Source organism: Monodelphis domestica, chromosome 7 (assembly GCF_027887165.1).
Source record: "Monodelphis domestica isolate mMonDom1 chromosome 7, mMonDom1.pri, whole genome shotgun sequence".
Taxonomy (NCBI): Eukaryota; Metazoa; Chordata; class Mammalia; order Didelphimorphia; family Didelphidae; genus Monodelphis; species Monodelphis domestica.
In genome coordinates, this window is record NC_077233.1 from 77,279,364 (window position 1) to 77,300,767 (window position 21,404).

Consider the following 21,404-nt stretch of genomic DNA (forward strand, 5'->3'; position numbering starts at 1 on the left):
ATTTTAGTAGCAGTATTTTAAGTATACTAGGGGTTGTCCAGAGAATGTATACATGTTTTCTGCTTGCCTCTGGTTCACTCTGTGGTAACTTGGAGCCTGCTTCCAGTTATGAGTAATTCAGGAGTTTGTACAATGTGATGAGAGATTGTGTAAGTGACTACTGAGCTGGAAAAGCTCTGTGGATGTACCTACTTTTTAGTCAAAAGAGCAAAGGATTAGTCCTCTGGAAGCCAGAGATCTAACATTGCCTAAAGCAATTATGTTTATGTGACCTTGGTCAAGTCATTCAATATCTCTTATCTGTTGAATTTAGATGATGATTCTTTGATGTCCTGCTCCCACATGCCAGAAAACTGATATTCAGCAATGAGCAGAATATCTTACTGGGTTTTGGGACTTGATGTTACCATGATATTTGCATACAGGATTGCTAAGAGTGCTGCATAAACTTGAAAATTCTTTTTCTACAGCATTACTAGAAATGAAATGTTATGAATAAAATCAGTAGAAATCTTCCAAATGATAAACCTTTCAAAAAGCCTTTTTTTAAAAAGGTATATTTCTTCAATTGTATATTATAAATATGTTTTCCTTGTTCAATAGGCTCCTGCCTCCAAAATCTTCTTCCTAACTTTGTCCTTACCTTCTCCTGGGTTTAGATGCTATTTTTCATTTGAAATGTATGGAAACAAATCAGAACAGGCAGAATCTGTATGATCCTCAAAGACACTGAATAAAACTTGGCTGTTTTTCTGCCTACTCTTTCCCTTCCAATTTCACATTTTTCCCTCTAAGGCTTATTATATAAGTGAACTGTCCTGTCAGGCAAGGGTGTACACTGTCTAGGGCCATTTTATCCCTTGGCTCAAAAACAAATGAGATCACTCAAGTGTACATTGAAATTTACTTGATTCGGTGCTTATAAGATTCATGAATATGGAAATGAAGGAAGAATTACAGCTGCCTGGTGGCAGAATTCTTCACCAGTCTGGCCAGCATTCTTTGCTAGCAATATGCTCCTAAAATAAAACAAGTTATGTGACCTAGAGAAAGAAATGGTTCGTTACATACAAATTTAAGCACTAAACTGCCCTATTTATAATACAAAATAATCTCTTAAAATTATCTATGTATAAAAAACAAAACACAGATTGTGTGCACAGTAGTATCATATAAGGGAGAAATGGAAGGAATCCTGGTCATCATCTAGTCCTATTACCTCTTCTGTAGGTAAAGAGGCTGAGCCCCAGAGAGACAAAATCACTTGTTGATAGTAAATGGCAGATCCAATTTCTAACTCTAGGTCTTCTTCTACTACATCAGTGATGGGCAACCTTTTGAGCTTAATATGTCAAAATTCTCCAAAAAAACAAGCATAACTCAGGTGATATGTCACTTCAAGAAAAAAAAAACACTATAATTTCATAATATTCATACTTTAAATAACAAAAATGTTTAATTTTATAATGTATAACTGTATTTAATAAGCCAAAAACTAATTATTTAACTTACCTGCTTAGTGACTTCTTTGTTCATCTGTTAGTTGGTTTCTTTGGTTGGTCTTGATACTATTTAACTTGTGTGGGGTGCTGTGAACTAAGATAAGTGAGGAGAAGGGGGAATTCTTTAACTAACCTCCCTATTAATGACTTTCTTTGTTGTTGAATTTCATAGCCTAAATCTTCAATTGAAGGTTGGTATTTTGTACACTTCACGCCCAAGCAAACGCTACTAACTTCATCTGTTAACCTGTTTCTTTTGTTGGTTTTGATATTATTTAACATTGAGAATAAGGTCTCACAAAAGTACATTAAGGGAAAAATTGTGAGTAAAGCCATTGCTATATTTTTCAGGGTGCTAAAAGTATCTGGTAATTAGTTCCAGGGACTCCTCCTTTGCACATGGGCTGGAGCCCTGCCCAGTCTTCTGCTGGCTTGGCCCTGCCCCTCCCCAGTTGGCTGGCCTGGGGTGCTGCCAGAGCAGGGGCTGCTGCCTGCCAGCCTGTGTGCCTGCATGCGTGCCTTCTGCCTAGGTGCATTCCTCCTCCCTGCCTCCACGGGAGCCCCAAATGCCTCAGCTGCCTGACAAGTGACGCCTGTCATTTGTTACCCCCTATTCCCCCCCCCCCCGCCATGCATGGAAGCCCTATCCCCACGCTGTGCCAGGGCATGGCCATAGCCACCAGGCACAAGCTCCTGGACCCCAAGGCTTGCTGAGCTCACATACAGCCTCGTGTCATTGAAAATGGCTAAACATGTCAGTGCTAACACACGTCATAGGTTCACTATCACAGCATTACATTATGTTGTATATTTTTTTTCTCTAACCTATTGATTCATACCTTTTCGTTGTGGTATCATGGAAAGATCATTGGACTTAAGAGTCAGAAAACATGGATTTGAGTCCTGGTGTTGCCATTTAATAGGTACATGATTTTGAGCAATTCATTTCAGCTCCTTAACTGAATTAATTCCTATGATTACATAACTTTCTAATTCTTTTCTATAGTTCTTTATTTTTTTATTAACAATTTTTCCTTTTATTTATTGGAATTTTAGGGATAACCACTCTTTACCAGAGAAAAAACACCTTGTAAGCCATGGCTCCTTTGCTCATAGCCACATGCATCACTCCAAAACCTTTGGAATGTTTTAGAGACTATTCATAAGAGCCTAATTGTGTATGATGTGGGAGTCATACAAATACTACTAGTGGAATATTGGTATTAAAAAGATAGACTTTTATTTTAGAGAAAAATCTGGAATCATTTGAAGCTGTGCAATTTTCCAAAGGCAACCTACAAAATTGCAGATTATGTTAGTTGTGAAATATGTGAAATCTTAGAGAACATAAGAAACAGCAGGATTTACATTGCTGACTAAAAATTTAACAAGAAGGCAGCATAGCTCATAATGGATATCACACACACCCAACACACAAATCCACACATACATAATTACTTTTGTTTTGCTTAGCTGTAGGGCTAAGAGAAATGGGTGGGAACTACAGACATAGATGCAAAAACAAAACAGAATAAACATCTTCCTAAGAGTCAGATCTAAAAAAAAATTAAAAAGTGGAATGATTACTTTAGGAGTAATAGTTTACCCTTCAACGGACATTTTCAAGTTCAGTATTAATGACCACTTAGAGAGGGAACTAATGTTCAAGGATAGGTTGTGTAAGACGTATTTTGGGGTCCTTTTTTTCTCTTCAGTAATGTTTTATTTTTTCCCAATTACATGTACAAATAAGTTTTAGCATTTCTTTTCTAACATTTTGAATTTCAAATTCTTTTCCTCCTTTCCTTTACTTGCCCCTCCCTGAGACCATAAGCAATTTGATATAGGTTATTCATGTGCTTCCATAACAAACATATTTCCATATTCATCATATTATGGAAGAAGATACATATTTTTCTTAATGAAGAAAATAAAGTGAAAAATGTTTTGCTTGAATTCGCATTCAAACTCCATCAGTTTTTTTTCTCTGGAAGTGGACAGTATCATATTATCAGGAGTATCGTATATCATAATATCGTATCATATATCATAATCTTTGGGATTAAACTGGATCAATGTATTACTTAGAATAGCTGTTCTTTACAGTTGTTGATCATTTAGTATTGTTCTTACTGTGTACAGTTTTTCTGAGTTCTACTCACTTTACTCTGAATCAGTTCATGTAAGTCTTTCTGGGTTTTTCTGAAATCACATTGCTCATTATTTCTTATAGCATAACAGTATTCCATTAAAATCATATACCATAACTTTTGACTTTTGGAGTCTTTTTCAACTTAGATTTTGTGATTGTAGATCCATATATTAGTGCAATAAGATTTTCAGCTGGTGAAGTAAACTTTTTTTGATAGTGATATCAAACAATTTATTAATTGAAATATTCTAAAATATGTGAAGAAAAATTTAGCCCTTAGCCCTGTATGGTTGGTGAGCAGAACTACTACTTTTTGGCTGACCCACAACCTACTGTAGGTAGCATGATTCTTTCCCAGATATGACCTAGATAAACTAATTGTATTGAACCCAGGTCTTTCTGAATTCACTTCTAAATTTTGTTGAAAATTTTTTTCTAGACAATTCACTTTAATATAAGTCTCCTACACAAATCTTTCCTGGTTTCCCTTGACTAAAAATGCAGTTTTCTTTTTCTTTCCTTAATTGTTCTAGTAGAAATATGTCTGGACTTCTCCTTAGTGAGATTCATGAGTACTCAGAAACAAATGAACTGATCCTATCCCAATAATCTATTCGGTAAAAAAAAAATAGAAAAAGATTTTTAAAAAAAACCTATTATTCAAACCATCATATTCAGTGTCTGGTCAGTTTGTTGAATTACTAATTAGTATACATATCTGAAACAGACACTTCATATAGACAATGAATTGGGCCCAGAATTGAACTAGAGGAATAGAGTACAGTCTTCCCTGGCTATATTGCAGTTCACTTATCATGGCTTCACTGTATCACAGGTTTAAAAAAAAATTAATACTGTAATGTGGAATTTTTGCTCTATTGTGGGATTTTGTGGATGAATACTTTATTATACACAATGGAAATGCAGTATGCCACTACTGCTTGCACAAATTTGCCAATTTGAGATTGTATACACACACTATTGGGCTAATGGAATGAAAGGCGACCAACCACAGCACTGTGTCTGTATCCTGGGCACTGAGTGGCTTAGTGACTGTAGCATTGGTCTGTTTGCTCTCTGGCACTGTGCCCATACATTCCACATCTTGAGAGCTGATCGCTGCATGTAGTATTGCTCTGCAATCTTGTGCTTTTGTGAAGTTTTCGTAAAAGTTTGAATTTATTTTAAACCAAACATTCTGTACCTTCAAAGGCTTCTGGCAGTGAACCCAAGTGCCAGAGCAAGATGCTTACCATCAAAGAATAATAGAATAATCATAATGCTGCTAATTCATGGATTTTCACCTATTGAGGGATCTCTGAAATGTAACTCCTGTGTTAGGTGAGGGATCACTGTTTTCTAGATTATATTCAGTAAATCGTACAATTTCTTCAACAATAAGAAGTTCCTAATAGAAAATTTTAAAACCAAAAATTCTCCCAGTGAAAACTGAAGGTTATGAATCTTGGAATATTACAATTTCAAAAGGATTAAACTTTGGGGTTTCTTTTTTCTCTCCATTTTTAGGCATAACATAGCGGTTACCTGACTGGTGACCCAAAGTGTTATGTTGAAACATAAATTGGACCTAGTTAAGCTGTGGCCTACTTCCAATAATGACCTACAAGTGAAAAGCAACATAAAATATAACATTCAGGAAATGTATGATGAGAAAAAGAAGTGGGTTGGTCATATAGCAAAAGCAACAGGCAATAGTAGGTCTATAGGCCATGTGCTGTACTGGTACCCATGAAATGCAAAAAGATCTAGAGAGCCTCTAAAAGGTTGAATAGACAGATCTACTATGGAAGACTTATGGGAGAAAATTAATGAGAATTATGCAAGATGAGAAAGTATAGAGATGAATTGCAATCTATATGAATGGTGGTAAGTCACATTGATACATCAGAGCTACTGAAATAAACCTTAAACATCCTATTTCCTCCATGATTGACTGTGGCTTGATTTTTCTATTAATTCATTTATTGATAAGTGTTTATTAAGTGCCCTCTATGAGCCAAGCACAGTTGATTTTATTTATATTTTTATTACATGCAGCTTGTTGGGAGGAGTTTGCTCTTTTTACTACTTGAATCACTTTACTACTTTACCCAACGTTACGTCTTTCAAGTCTAAAGGGGTGTGCGAGAGGTTAGGCATATCAGGATTTGTTTAACAAACTACTGACAGAGAATGTTCTTATGTGTCCTCTTATGTTTTAAAAATATAAAATAAATGTTCATCATAAAATAAATAGCCATACCTCCCTCATTTTTTAGTTTTTATGCTTGTTTAGGCATTTTGTTCTTTCCTTTTCTTTTTAGATTATCCTCAAAGCTACACCTCACCTTTCATTTGACCATTTTAAGTTCCCATCTCAGGATATTCTCCAACCCTAATATTTTTCTCAGAATGGCAATTACCAATAGGCATTTCATAATTACTCTTATAATGATAAAATAATGGTTTATGATTTGTTTCCAAGGCTCTTATGATGATTTCTGCATAGCCTATTCCCAGTGCTACATATACTGTAGCATGTAGTGAGGTTTTCATCTACGCATGAGGAAAAATAATTGATTAACATCAAGTTAGCCATGAAAAGACTGTTATTCTTCAGTTTTCCTTTTTTATTACATATATTTACTTGTTACTCATAATTGAATGACATTTTCACTAGATACATATAATTAGAATCAAAAGCTTTACTTCATCATTACCTAATGAGAAATGAAGCAAATGAACTGCTTTTTATGGTGTTCCTTTTAGATTTTTTCATTTTTGCCAGAATCCTTTTGTTTGATGAGGCTAAATAAGACATTTTGTAAAATTTTATTTTTGAGTAGTTTTGGACTTGACATCTGAATTTTTAAAGAACTTCATTAGAAATAATGTATGATAGTACAAACACTGTCTTTTGGACCATTTTGCTACCTCAATGAAGTTGAAAGGTTATGATAGAAGGAAACAAAAATCAAAGCACAAAGATTACAATTTAAACCTGAAACCAAAATCCATATTATGTTTGCTTTTTAATTTAATTGTTTTTGTCTTAGTTTGCATGATTATAAGTTTTCCCTGTTTTTAGTTGTAAAGAATGCAAAAAATGATGCTCCAGTCACTGAAGGTTTTTGAACAGGGGAAGCAAATTGTTAGGCTGGTACCTTAAGGTTACGTTGGTAGTTGTGGAGTGGACAAAGACAGGAGGAAAAGAAATTAATAAGGAGGTTATTGAAATAATCCAGATGAAAGACAAAGAAGGTGTGAACGATGGTTGGTGGGTTTGAGATTGAGATAGGTGAAAAAGAAAGATGATGTTGATGTACATGAAGCAATAGGGTGTTATGGCAGACAGAGGTAGACCTGGAAAACCTGAGGTTAAATTCCTGCTTGAACGTACCCACTACTCAAGAATCAAATGAGATACTGTATGTAAATTAATTTCCAACTTTAAGGCAATACATATTACCTATCATTATTATTATTATTATTAATGGATAACCTCACTATAAATTAGGCATAAACTAGAAGTAAATATAATGGAAGATCTTATAAATTTTGACATTTGCGGGAAAAAATGAACTCTGGTAGCATATACATTTGGTAGTAATAATTTCCACTAACAAAAATAAATGATTGGACGGACAGTGGATACTTTTTTTTCAGAGTCTTCTTAAAAGTACTTTCTTATCTTGAAATTAAGACCTTCTTGGGACAGCTAGGTAGTACTGTGGATAAAGTACTAGGCCTGGCGTCTGGAGGACCTGGTTCAAATATGCCCTCAGATATTTCTTAGCAGTGTTAATGTTGGGCAAGTCATTTAACCCCAATTATCTAGCATTTACTGCTCTTTTGTCTTGGAAGTGATAATTATTTTCAATTCTACAAGCTAAGGTAAAGGTTAAAAAAAAAGAGAGAGAAAAATTAGGGCTCTCCTGGAAAAGGGAAATTCAGTATAGATAGGAAACATTCATAATGGTAGTAGGTCTTTGTCCATAAAAAATATAAAGAGAATCTGAAATCAAGGTTTGATTCCTGACTCCAAAACCTCCTACATGTGTAAGAAGGCAAATTCTTTCAGGCCTCAGTGTCTTCATCTTTGATAAGGGCAGAATTATACTCACATTACTACTTGGTAAGATTGTGGCAAGGAGTGTACTTTGTAAGCTCAATTACATTAATGTTAATCATGATCAGCTATTTTTCTTTTTTGGTCTAACCTACTGTCTTCAACAATATATTGAAATTTCCTGAATAGAAACTCCCTACATTGAGCAATTTTTATGGAGTTAATAGTCTAAAGAATTATTCCAGTCACTGAAAGGTTAAGGTAATTTGTCACAATTCACAGGGCTCTCTCTTGGCTTAGAGGAAGAATATACATTTTGGTCTAAATGACTTGAAGTCTAACTGCTTTTCAGAGGCATGATATGGTATTCCTGTGTAGTTTTTATATTTAATAAGAACTGACATTTATATAAAATTGTATTTGTTGTTTGTAAGTTATTACATTTATTTTTAAATTTTCATTTCAAATTCAATCAATTATTTTCTCTCCTTCCAAACTATTTCCGTTGCCCTAATCCACTGAGGGAAAACTCTTTGAACAAATGTGCAGTTGCAGAGATAAGCAAAGAAAAAAATCCCACAGCGCTGTCCAAAAAATTCTATAGTCAACTCTCTCCATCCAGAGGTCAGTAATCACAGTTAGTTACTACAGAGTTCTTAACTGTTACTCATTTTTACTGTTGTTTTGTTTAACTTGTTCTCTTGCTTCTCCACACTTCAGCTCACACAAGCCTCTAAAACTGCCCTTCTTGATATTTTTAAATAAAATTTAATTTTTTTCAAGAAATAAAAATCTGTTTTCCCTCCCTTCTACTTCAAGTTATCCCATCATCACTGAAAAGAAAAAGAAATCTTTGTAATAAATCTACTTAGTCTAATAAAAGAAATTCCTATATTGGTCATGTTAAAAAAAATTACATCTCATTCTGCACCCTGACTCTGTCACTTCTGTGTTCAGGGTATACTTACTTCAGGAGGAGTCCTCTGGAATCATGAATGGTTATTGCACTGAGGTGTTATAAAGAGGTATAATGTATAAAAAGAGGTGTTATAAGTACATTTGTATACATGGGGCCTTTTTTTTTTGTACTGAATCTCGTTGGGGGTATAAGTAAAGTACTGGTATCATTGAGTCAAAATGTATGTATAATTTGGTAACTTTGGAGGCATACTTCCAAACTACTTTCTAGAATGTGTAAAGGATAATTTTAGCGTTATGACCTAAACTATATTAATTATTGGTCGCCATGTATATCGCAAATAATAAAAAAAAAATTTACCAGTCAGTCTGGAAATTTATGGTGATTTAATTAATAAAGTGGAAAGAAATTTAAAAAGAAGGGAGAAGGAAAGGGTGTAGGATTTCTCCCACCTGGCTTGTGCCAGGCAGGAAGATTAGAGGCTCTAGAAGGTAAGGTTTTGGAGAGTAAAAGAGGAAGGAATCAGGAAGGAATCAGCCTGAACTCCAAGAGGGCTCAGCCAAGATGCCTGAACCTGAATTAGCTCAAGGGCAAATGCACCACCAAAACCCAGACAAATAGCTGCCACCATGCCAAGATGTCGGAACACTTAGCACGCTGCCAGCCAGGGACACCTCTCCGGGAAAAGAGGCCGAAGAGAGGAAGTGATGTGCCCTATATAGATGGTTTTACATCACTTTCCTGCATCTCTTATGTACTAATGTTAGCTTAGCTTGACTTAGGACAGCCCAGAGGTCTGTCCACTGTTTCTGCACATGTCTGTTGAAGGTCATTTCCTCAGATACTTAATCCTTGAGTATGGTGCAGACATTCCTGACCTTGTTAAACTAAGTAGGGTGGAGAAATGTAGAGTTCCTTGATTCTGTTAGACCAAGTATTTCCATTGTTACTAATCAAGAAATAGCTAAATCAGATCTTCTAAAGTACAGTATGAGTAGGGTGGAGTAGTTTTAAAATTCACAAATAGCTATAACAATCCAAAGCTCCTCTAACCATGCATTAATGTGCAGTCCCGCCAACATTCATCATTTACTTCTTTTGTTATTTTTGCCAGATGTATGGGTATATGATGAGACTTCAGAATTACTTTAATTTGCACTTAACTAATAATGCTTTGAAGCATTTTTTTATATGATTGTTGCTAGTTTGGTTCTTCCTTTGAAAACTGTCTATTCACAACCACTGACTACTTACCTATTAGGGAATGGTTGTTTTTATAAATTTGAATCAGTTTCTTAAATACATTGGCAATGAGTTCTTTATCATAGAAACTTGCTGCAATGATTTTTTTTCTCCCCATTACCGATTTCCCTTATAATCTTAGCTGCATTGGTTTTGTTTATGAAAAACATTTTTAGTTTTATGTAGTCACATAGAGTATTTTATCTTTCATAATCTTCTCTATCCCTTTTTTTGGCCTTGAACTCTTCTCCTATCTTGAGACCTGAAAGAAAATCTCTTCCTTGCTTCTCTCTAAAATTTGTTTTGATGTAACCTTTTATATCTGATTCACATATCCATTTGGGGCTTATCTTGTTTATGTTGTGAGGTACTAAACTAACTCTACAATTCTTAACCTGAGGTCCATGAATTTATTTTTAAAAATTTTTGACAACTGTATTTCAATGTAATCATTTATTTTATGCTTTTAAAAATATTACTGAGAGGGATCCATAGGCAATACTAGATTGCTAAAGGGATCCATGACACTAAAATGGTTAAGAACTGATCTAAATCCAAATTTTGCCAGACTATTTTTCATTTTTTTCCAGTAATTTTTCATCAAATAGTTTGGAGTCCTTATTTTTGTAGATCTGGTCAATAGATTTAAATAAATTAGCCTACTATGCTAGTTTCCATCTCTATGATATATATCTAATATAATCCTTATTGACCACTGTTTCTTAGTCAGTACCAAATAACTTGGATAATTATAGCTTTGTGCTATATAGTTTGATATTTAGTACTTCTAAATATCCTTTCTACATTTTGGGGTCATTATTTCATATGAGATGCATCTCAGTGCTGATGATTTCCACATCTATATATCTAGCCCTAATTTCTCTGCTGATCTTTAGTCTTGCATCACCAATCTCTTTCTTAACATCTTGAACTGGATGTACAATAAGAGTCTCAAACTCTGAATTTCTAAAACAGAGCACATCTTTCTTCCTCTCCTAAACACTTATTTTCTGAACCCTTTTACTGTGGAAATAGCTACCATCTTCTCAGTCACCCTTGCAACCTTGGTGTCATTCTGGACTTCTCACTCATTCACCCCAAATGTCTAATCCGTTGCTAAATCTTACAGTTTACATTTTCACATTTATCTGTACTACCTGTCCCCTCGTCTCCATTCACACAGACACAGTAAGGTCCAGGCCCTAATTACATTATTGCAATAATCTTCTAATTGGTTTCCCTAACTCCAGCTTCTTCTCCACTTTAATACTTTCTACTGAGCCACCAAAGTGATTTTCCTAAAGCAGAGACCAGAGGGAAGGCTGTAGCTTCAGGAAAGGGCAAAGGAATTAGAGCCAGAAGACCTGGGTTCAGATCTCACTCATGCAATTGAATGATTTTGCTTTGTGTCACCAAGTGCTTAGTGCAATGTCTGGAATACAGCAAGTGTTTCATAAATGCTGCTGATTTCTTGGTTATCTGCAGAGCTTACCACACGTCCTAGCACACTGTAAGCGCTTAATAAATAAATACCTTTTTGACCCAGCTCTGCTGCTTGGCGTCTGTAGGGGCTCAGCAAGTCTCGCGCGTCTCTGGGACTTTCTTCTCTCAGGAATCCACTCCTCGAAAATCCGTTCCTCACGGAAGCCCCAGAAACCGCAGCAGAGCGGGAATCTGACTAGAGAGGAGGACGCTATGAGCGTAGGGACGCCCGGCGTGGGCGTCGCTGCGTGTGTGCGTGCGTACTGCGGCGTTCCTTTACTCCTACCTCTCTTCCAAGCCCGGAGTCCCGCACCCAAGACTAATTTCCCGCGCTGCTGGACGCCCCCGCCCATGCCGGTGTTTTCGTTCCGGATTCCCTGCTGAGGCCTGGCGGACTCGGGGGGGCCCTTTCCCCATTCATGGTTTTCTCACTGGGTTCCCCTCAAGCGGGAGGTAGGTAGGTAGATCTGAGAAGGATCTGCAGGGCACAATGGGAAATTTATTTCTGTTGCCACCTACTCCCTCCTGGGGAAACTGAGGCACGGATTGGGCCCGGCTCCCCTAATTGGTTCACCTAGGCAACGGGAGGCCGGGCGGGGACGCTTGCCGCCTCGCAGGTTCTCCAAACCCCTCCCCCCCGCCGCCTGCCTTGCTCGGTGTTGGGTACTACAGACCCTTGAGGGAAACAAGGAACCGTCAGTCAATTAACTTTTATAAACACCCTATGGTAGTGTGCTATGAACTAGGCGTAAAAGCAGAAAAATCCTTGAGTATTTATTAAGCGCTGACTGTGTACGAGGCACTGGGCTGCGTGCTGGGGAAAACACATCAACAAATGTTTATTAATCGCTGACAGTGTGCCAGGCGCTGGACTAATAAGTAGAAGGATAGGAAGAAGTCAATTAGGAAATATTTATTAAACGCTTACTGTGCCAGGCCCTGGGTTTAGAGCCTAGGTAAAGAAATCAATTAGTATTTATTAATCATTAAGTTCCAAATACTGTGGAATCAAAGAAACAATTCGTGCATTCAATGAACTCACATTTTAATGGAGGGAAACAAGTTATAAATAAGGAGGTACCTGAGGCACCAGAGGGAAGGTAATCTTAGAGGGGAGGCTTCGGGAAATAGCAAAGGAATTGGAAGCAGAACCTGGGTTCAGATCCCACCCCTACTTAATCACACACTTGTCTCTAGCCTTAAGATTTTCGCTAAATCACTTAAAAGCTTTGTGCCTTGGTTTCCTCATTTGTAAAATTGTATTACATGAGTTCTAGGATACATTTTAGGTCCAATTCTGTGATCTTCATTTGCATCCTTGCTCTGCTGCTACTCAATTAAATTTAGTAAACATTAAGTTTATAATATATGCTAGGCACCTGGGATATTAAAAAAAAAAAAGCAAAAGACAGTACCTGTCTCGAAAGAGCTTGTTTCCTTGGGTATCTTGTGACTGGTCACTGTTTCTCTTTGGGTTTTAGATTTGACTTATGTAAAATAGGTTGAAACATTAAGTATTTATCTCTAAGGTCTCTCCCAATTTTTAAAATCTCCTTGAGGACCACTGCAGGGAAGTTTTCTTATGTAAAGTGCTTGGTTTGTGGAACCTGAATAGCCTCTGGCATGAGCTATAATTGTACTAAATAAAGGTTCTCTGAGAAAAAAGAGCAAAAGATTGAAGGTTGAGGGGAAATGGACTTTGTTGACTGTTAAGTGATGTTATGAGAAGAACACTGAATTTGAGGTCTAGGCCCAAGTCTTAGCTCTTTGTCACCCTGGGCATCATTGGAGCTTTTTTAAATTATTGCAGTGCTTTCTAACAGTTTTTAATACCAAAAAAAAAAAAAGTGAATTTCTAGGGTCATTTACTACTCACAAACTTAGATTTTTGCATGAAGTGTTTGAAGTAACTACTGTAATAACTTTTGTCTCCCCAAACTCCAAATTGCTTCAGAAACCTGATAATACTTAAAATGTCCATGTGCTTGTTGTCACAAGGGAAAATTTGTAACATAATTGGGCAATTATTTACTACTTAAAGCACTATACAAGAATTTTTATCACAAGCCTCTTGGACCATCTTTGGTAACCTTACTGGATTAGGGAAATGACAATCATATCTGAGATTTCAGAAAATCATTTTAGCCAGTTTGAAGGATGCTTTGATCATTAGCAGGCTGTTGAAATACATATATCTGGGGAGTGATGATGAGAACTTGAACCAAGGTTAATATAGAGAATGGTATAGACACCAGGAATGTAGAGATTGAGGAAGAGACCATTGGATTTTGCAATCTGGAGGCAATTAAGTTGGTATCTTTGAATAAAAAAACTTTGGAGTTAAAGTTAGAGAGTAGAAGTTGCATTCTAAGGGATTAAGAAAGAAACCAGAGAAAAGAAAGTGAAATCAATATGTTAACTTTTTCCTGGAATTTAACTTTAGTGAGGAATTGAGGAAAGAGTAACTTGAAGGGGTGGGTCATTTTAAAAATGCATAAATGTCATTCTGCTATTAAGTACCTTTATGATTCAATTTTTAATGATAAAAGTAGCAGCTACAGAATACTTTAAATGTATCTATTCATTATCTTATTTGAGCCTTGCTTATAGGTCCTGATGCTATTTCCATTTTACTGAGGAGGAAATTAAGACCTAGAAAGGTTAAGTGCCTAAGGCCACCCAACTATTAAAGTGACTAAGCAAGATTTGAAATCAGATCTTCTTGACACCAAATCTAATACTCTATATGTTGAGCCATCTAGCTATATGTGTTAAGTAAAGATATTCAAATGGAGGCTCTATGATCTCTTCAGTAGGAATGATCCTATTATATTCATACCTGCTCATTCTCTGATTTGTCCTTTAGTCTTTTTTAGTTGTATCTAATTCTTTGTGACCCCATTTGGGCTTTTCTTGGCATAGACACTGGAGTGTATTGCCATTTCCTTCTCCAACTCATTTCACAGGTGAAGAAACTGAGGCAAACAGGGTTAAGTAACTTGCCCAGAGTCACAGAGCCTGGATTTGAACTCAGGTGTTTCTGATTCCAGACCTGGCGCTCTAATCACTTCACCACTTGGCTGCTCCATTCTCTGTTTACTATCTTCCATATCTCAGTAGGTCTACCCAACATTCTACTCTGCAGACATTGGGAAGATAAGATTGGAATACTGGTCAATTTGTCATCTTTTGGTCTTGGCACATAACTTAATACTTCTTGTATTACTGTTATACATTTTAACTATTTCCATATTAGTTGCTTGCAACTTAATTTGTGGTATGGGGAGCTATATCTACTTACAGAACTTTGTTGCCTGGGGCACTGAAAGGCTGAATGTCTTACCCAGAGTTAAACTACTACAATGTTTCAGACAGGATTTGAACCCATATTGTGCTGACTGAGAACTGCTCTCTGATAAATTGCTGTTAGCAATATGAATTCCTACATTATTCATAATTAATATTGGTTTATTCTTTTTATTGTAGTCAACCCTATTGACATGCCAGTGATTTTAGATAGTGAATCAAATGTATGAGCTAATTGACTGGCTTCCGACTCTGCTTTAGTTATGGTTTAGGCTAGTGATGGCAAACCTTTTAGAATTTTTTAGACCATGTGCCCATGCTCCGCCCACCCCCCACTCCCCTCCTGATGACAGTGGATCCTGAATGGAGGTGGGGCTACTTTTCAGGATATTGGCCATCATAGGCAGCTCTCTTCAGGAAAACCAGGTGGGAGAGATTCAGCAAGTCCTGTCACCAATCAATTGGGGGAGGAGAGACAGCTTAAACGAGGTTTTAGAATAAGAACTTCCTTTTTTAAAAAAGAAAATCATCTTTTGGGACTTCTAATCCTGATCAGTGTTGAGGTCAAGTCTAGGCTTGCAAGAATTGCTTTACCAATGATTCTGGTTTGGCTGCAAGTCTGCCTGACCTAAAGTCAGAAATTTTTTCTTCACAACTACCTGATTTTTAAACCAAAAAGAAAAACTCAGCAGGATAAGAGGCCAAGGAACTATTTTGGAATATGCAATATTTGTGACTGATAAGACAAATATGTATGGAAAATACATTACTAAGTGGCTTTGATAAGGAAAAGAATCTGAACTGAAAAGGAATTGAAAGATTATTTAATACAAACCTCTCTACAGGGGTTCTTGTGATAAAGGAGTCTGTAATTTGTCCTATATCAATCACAGTAAATGTTAATGAGAGAACAGAACTAGAAAACAAGTTTCCTGATTGTTACTAGCTCAGTGCTCTTTGCACTAACTAAATTGCAAAATAAATATCCAGGACACATAAATGTGCTATCTCCTAAATGTATCCATGATTATCTTTATGAATGGGAAATACTTTATATCTAGTGATTTCACAGCCTTTTAGCTTTGGTGAATTAAAAAAAATTAATTTTCTAATATATTGCAAAATCTAGTAGGATAAACCAAATTTACCTGCTCTGTAACAGTGCAGAATTCATAGAAAATCAAGAAGCCTTCTGTGATCTTAATCCTGTGACCCAGTTCCCATCTAATTCATCTGTGTGTGTGAGACCTGCAAGGACCTGATTTATCTGTCCTAACAGGAGCCAGACCACCTTGGCTCTGGCCTTCTGGCCTCTAGCTATCTAATTTGAACTCTGTTCCTGTATAAAGTGGACCAGTTAGCTAGATTAGTTAGCTAGAACATATTTAGGCAGACTAGAGAGTGCAGAGAGAGTAGCCCAACTTGGGACTGAAGAGACCTTTGCAAGTCAGATTTGAGGAGCTTAGGAAATAATAGTGGTAGGGACCCCGTCTGCCTGGTCCACCTGCCCTTCCTTCATTTTACATAATAAACTGGTTTTGTTGTTAATATCCCACTATGAGAGAAGTAAGATTGCTTTGCTGTCATCACATGGGAACTGAGGCCTACTAACTTTGGCTCCAGACTGTTCACCAAACATCGAGTTCAATATTGGCCAAACCCTCAAACAACCAGTGACTTTTACCTGATTCTCCCACTCATTATTTCAATAATTAACATTTAATAAATATTTAACTGATCTTAACAATGAGCATGTAAAGATTGGCATTATAGCATGCACTCTAATGCTATAGGATTCCTGATTGGTTCCTTGTTACCCAAATCTAGTTCATACCCAAGCAATATGAAAGAACATAGGAATTACCATCTCATATCAAATTAATTATTAGCATCTCATTATGGATTTTTTGTTATCTTTATGCTTTTTATATGATGATAAATCTTGTTCTCCAAGTTTAATGAATTTTGTTCTTAATTTCAGAGAGAACTAGGATATAGCCAAATAACATTTATATGCATTTGTGCTTAAACTGAGGTTTCATGTTAGGAATTTCTCTACATAAGATTTTTTTTTAAAACCCTTACCTTTTGTCTTTGAGTCAATACTGTGTATTGGCTCCAAGGTGGAAGAGTGGTGAGGGCTAGACAATGGGGGTTAAGTGACTTGCCCAGGTTCACACAGCTGGGAAGTGTCTGAGGTCAGATTTGAACCCAGGACCTCCGGTCTCTAGGCCTGGCTCTCAATGCACTGAGCCACCCAGCTACCCCCTCTATATAAGATTTTAAATTACTTTAGAATTTTAAGTTCACTATAGGAAGAATCTTATTTATCTGTTCCTTTTTTTTTTTTGCTTTGGATGTGATTTTATTAGTTTAGAAACTCCCAATTGCAATCGGCAACTTCTCTATTACATAATAGTTTTAGAAAGTATCTAGTACGTTAAATGGTAAAATGACTTATTAGCTGTTGAGATCACAGGCATGTGTCAGAGTCAGTTCTTTAATGCAGACTCCAAAGCTGGTCCTGTCCACTACACTACCCTGCCTCTCTAGATACAGATTGGTTATTATTTTTTAACATAGTGTTTGTGTTTTAAGACTCAGTAAAAATCTTATTTTGACTTCTTTTTTTTTACACCTGTAGTATCTACCTCAAATGGGATAATGTATATCATAACTTGATAATTCTTAAAATAGTATATAAATGCTTCTTATAAAATGTTAGCTATTGATCCTCATCTTTTTTTTCCTTATTTTTTTAATAGAACCTCCAAAATGCAGACCCCAAACACTAGGTCTCTGCATTTGAGTGAATGGCAGAAGAATTACTTTGATATCACCTCTGGCAACTGTACTCCAGGCCAGAAGGCAGATGCCTTCCGTTCACAGATTCTACGCATTCAATATGCATGGGCAAATTCTGAGATCTCTCAGGCCTGTGCTGCCAAACTCTTCAGAAAATATGCAGACAAATACTCCGCAATTATTGACTCTGACAATGTAGAAACTGGCTTGAATAACTATGCAGAAAATATTTTGACTATTGAAAAATGCCAGCAAGCTGACAGTAGCAAGTGGCAATCTGGATTAACAATAGATAATGTTTACAAATTAAATAGTGTGCAAGAGATGATGCAGGCTGGCAGAAAGTTCAAAGATTCTCTGTTGGCACCAGCAGATGCATCAATAGTAATCCATAAGGAGGTTAGTGCCTTTGCTTTTTCCAAACCTAGTGTTTGTGGTAGTTCTGGAGAGGCCAACCAGTGGATTAAATCTAAATGTACTGAGCAGATGCTAGGTATTCCAGAGCAACCAGCATCCTTGATCCATCCTCAGAATAATCAGCTTCCTATCATGACCAGAACTACAGATGACTTTCCTACATCCTCAGTGCCTTTAAATGAACTGCCCAGGACAAAGTTTCATGTTACTCCATTATTTGGAAATGTCAAAACGGCAAGTAGCACTACAAAAGCCAATAAGGTATTAAACATATCAAATCAGTCCTTTTTTCATTCTGGCTGTGGAAATCCAGGGAAAAAGAGGACTTTTTGTGATTCTGGCTCTGAAAGCACTGAAGCCCTTTCCAGTCCCACACTGAATAAGACTCTTGGTAACATGGAAACTAGTAACCATAGGGATGAGAGCAGTCCTTCTAGTTTTAAAACTGCAAAAGAACAACTATGGATAGATCAGCAAAAGAAAAACCATCAGCCCCAGCGTGCACCAGGCATTTCATATGGTGGAGTAAAAAAGTCTCTGGGAGCTGGCCGATCTAGGGGCATCTTTGGGAAGTTTGTTCCTCCCCTGGCTAGACAGGATGGCAGAGATGAGAAAGGAGGGACACAAAATAAACCTCCTGGGCCCAAGCCTGAAGAACCAGCTCATCCCATTGATGAACGTTTGAAGAATCTAGAGCCAAAGATGATTGAACTTATTATGAATGAGATTATGGATCATGGTCCTCCTGTAAACTGGGATGACATAGCAGGAGTTGAATTTGCTAAAACTACAATAAAAGAGATAGTTGTGTGGCCTATGTTGAGGCCAGACATCTTTACTGGGTTACGAGGCCCTCCCAAAGGAATTCTACTCTTTGGTCCTCCTGGAACAGGTAAAACTTTAATTGGCAAGTGCATCGCAAGTCAGTCTGGGGCAACTTTCTTTAGTATCAGTGCTTCCTCCTTGACTTCTAAATGGGTAGGTGAAGGGGAGAAAATGGTCCGTGCCTTGTTTGCTGTTGCAAGATGTCAGCAGCCAGCTGTGATATTTATTGATGAAATTGATTCCTTATTGTCACAGCGTGGAGACAGTGAGCATGAATCTTCTAGAAGGATAAAAACCGAATTTTTAGTTCAGTTAGATGGAGCAACCACATCGTCTGAAGAACGTATTTTAGTGGTTGGTGCAACTAATCGACCACAAGAAATTGATGAGGCTGCTCGGAGAAGATTGGTAAAGAGACTGTATATTCCACTCCCAGAAGCTTCAGCAAGGAAGCAAATAGTAAAAAATCTGATGGCCAAGGAGCACTTTTGCCTTACTGAAGAGGATATAACCCTAATCGTTAGGCAGTCTGATGGATTTTCTGGAGCAGACATGACACAGCTTTGCCGAGAAGCTTCTTTAGGTCCTATCCGAAGTTTAAAGGCAATTGACATTGCCACAGTCACACCAGACCAAGTTCGACCAATAACTTTTATTGATTTTGAAAATGCTTTCCAAACTGTGCGCCCGAGTGTGTCTCTAAAAGATTTGGAACTGTATGAAAACTGGAATAAAACTTTTGGTTGTGGAAAGTAAATGAATGAAGTACAACCTAAGGCAGCTTTATAATACATCTTTTTAAAACTTGGAAGCCAAATAGTTATTTCTAATAAATTTACAGTTCTTGAAGAAAGTAAAATGCCTTTTCCTACCCCCCCACACACATTTTCCATTCTGTGCTTCTTTTGATGTAAATTCATATATTTGAATTTCCTCTGGTTATTAAATCATAGTTGAAGTCTGCATGCCCAAAATGAGAATGAAATTTATGTTTTTGAGGGTTTTTTTTTTTCTGTTTCAAAGGAGCACTATAAAAGAAACAGTACATTTATATTGATTTTTTTAAATCTAGCAATTGAATTTGTGAAGTTTTCTTGTATCCATTTTATGTTTAGGAATGGAATAACTTTTTGAAAGGTCTTATTTTTTAATGTCTTTAAAAAGTGGTAAAATTTAGATGAAGAAAAGTTAAAAAAACAACCCTCAAAATAATAGCAAAAAAAGCTACTTAACCAGTCAGTACAAGTTTTTTGTTTTGATCCTTACAGTTTACAATCCATCCTCTTATTTTCTGTTTTCTTACCTCAACATGATGGACTTAAAAAGATAACAGTGTTTAGTATTATTTTTTTCTGAGGCATGTAGAATTTTGTTTTTGCTATAACTGCCAAACATTTAAAGTGAATAAAGATTTTCTGTAGTAAAAATATGCAATGAAAATAAGGAATATTTTGGAATTAGAACTTTTTCTGTAGTGTGACATGATAAAAATACCTTGAGGACAGTCTTTTTAACTCCTGTTTTAAAATCAAAATTGTGTTGTGTGTATTTGTTCCAAGTCAGAAGACTGGAAAGGGCTAGGTAATGGGAGTTAAGTGCCTTGTCCAGGGTCACACAGCTAAGAAGTGTCAGAGTCCAGATTTGAACCTAGGACTTCCCATCTCTAAACCTGTCTTTCAAGTCCATTGAACCACCTAGCTTCCCACAACATCAGTACTCTAAAAAATATTTTGTGGGTTAAGAAATTAATCTTTTGTTTGATACTTTATAACCTTCTACAATATTTTCTCTTATTAGGTCTTTTGTAATGATGGATTTAAAAACAATTTTTTCCAGATTTTTTTTTACTTGAATTTTGGAATCATGCAAAGATCAAAATTATGCCTAGTCTCTTTCCTTGTATTTTGTATTAGCAAACATTTTTAGGTAATATCAAGACCATGTTTAGTTTTTGATAACTAACCAAATTTTAACTTTGGTTAGCATAGAATATTTGTAAAAAAATGTCATTGCTAACTCTGTTCTTAACTTTCATTTCCCATATCACTTCCCAACCCTAACTGAACCCTCCGTTGTGAAAAAGAAAAACAAGCAAAAACATTTATTAAAGAAACTATGACAGTGTGTCTAATATGTTCTAGTAACCCCTTCTGTCACAAGATAAAGGGTATTTTTTGTTATCTCTTCATTGTTTTTCCATTATTTTATGTTTTAACTTCCTTTCTATGGTCTTTGCATTATTGTAGTCATTATGTAAATTGTTCCCATGGTTCTGCCAATTTTACTTTGCATCCATGTCATTTTCCCATTTTCTCTTAATTCCTCATATTTGTCATTTCTTAGTACACAATAATCATGGTATGCATATACCATAGTATTTTCATCTATTCTCCAAATGATGGAATATACTGTTTCCAGTCCCTTATAACCACAAGAAATAGTGCTTTGACTATTTTGGTGTATGTGGGAAATTATCTCATTTGACTTTTTTGTGGTAGTCACTTGTTTTGCATAATTCCAAGATGAAATCAGTGACAATTGTACCACTTCACAACTACTCCAATAGTGCATATATCTTCCCCCAGCTATTCCATAATTGACTGTTCCCTTTTTGTATCATTGCCAATTTACATGGAATGAAACCAAAGAGTTATTTTAATTTGCATTTTTCTTGGTATTAGGATA

At 36.3% G+C, this 21,404-nt stretch overlaps 1 protein-coding gene and 1 long non-coding RNA gene across 3 annotated transcripts in view; one reads left to right on the forward strand and one right to left on the reverse strand.

Moving 5' to 3' along the window:
* Positions 1 to 11,581, reverse strand: part of LOC130455471 (uncharacterized) — a 34,026-nt gene extending 22,445 nt beyond the window's left edge. The window contains exon 1 of the long non-coding RNA XR_008913450.1: positions 11,418 to 11,581. This is a non-coding gene — a long non-coding RNA (uncharacterized LOC130455471). The remainder of the gene's footprint in view (positions 1 to 11,417) is intronic.
* Positions 11,524 to 20,850, forward strand: FIGNL1 (fidgetin like 1). Of its 2 annotated transcripts, none has more exons than XM_007500402.3 (2): positions 11,524 to 11,823; positions 17,438 to 20,850. In XM_007500402.3, the coding sequence occupies exons 1-2, from the start codon at positions 11,786 to 11,788 to the stop codon at positions 19,473 to 19,475; spliced, it is 2,076 nt and encodes a 691-aa protein (XP_007500464.1). In that variant the 5' UTR covers positions 11,524 to 11,785; the 3' UTR covers positions 19,476 to 20,850. The 2 variants fall into 2 exon arrangements, with proteins under 2 accessions (XP_007500464.1, XP_003341813.1); XM_003341765.4 differs by having other exon boundaries at positions 11,525 to 11,819.
* The last annotated feature ends 554 nt before the right edge of the window (positions 20,851 to 21,404 follow it).

Excerpts from the sequence above, each read along its gene's own strand:
- FIGNL1 (XM_007500402.3), top strand. The coding sequence starts at position 11,786 with ATGGTTTTCTCACTGGGTTCCCCTCAAGCGGGAGGTAG. Across the intron at positions 11,824-17,437 it reads TCCCCTCAAGCGGGAGGTAG|AACCTCCAAAATGCAGACCC; the intron begins GTAGGTAGATCT and ends TTTTTTTAATAG.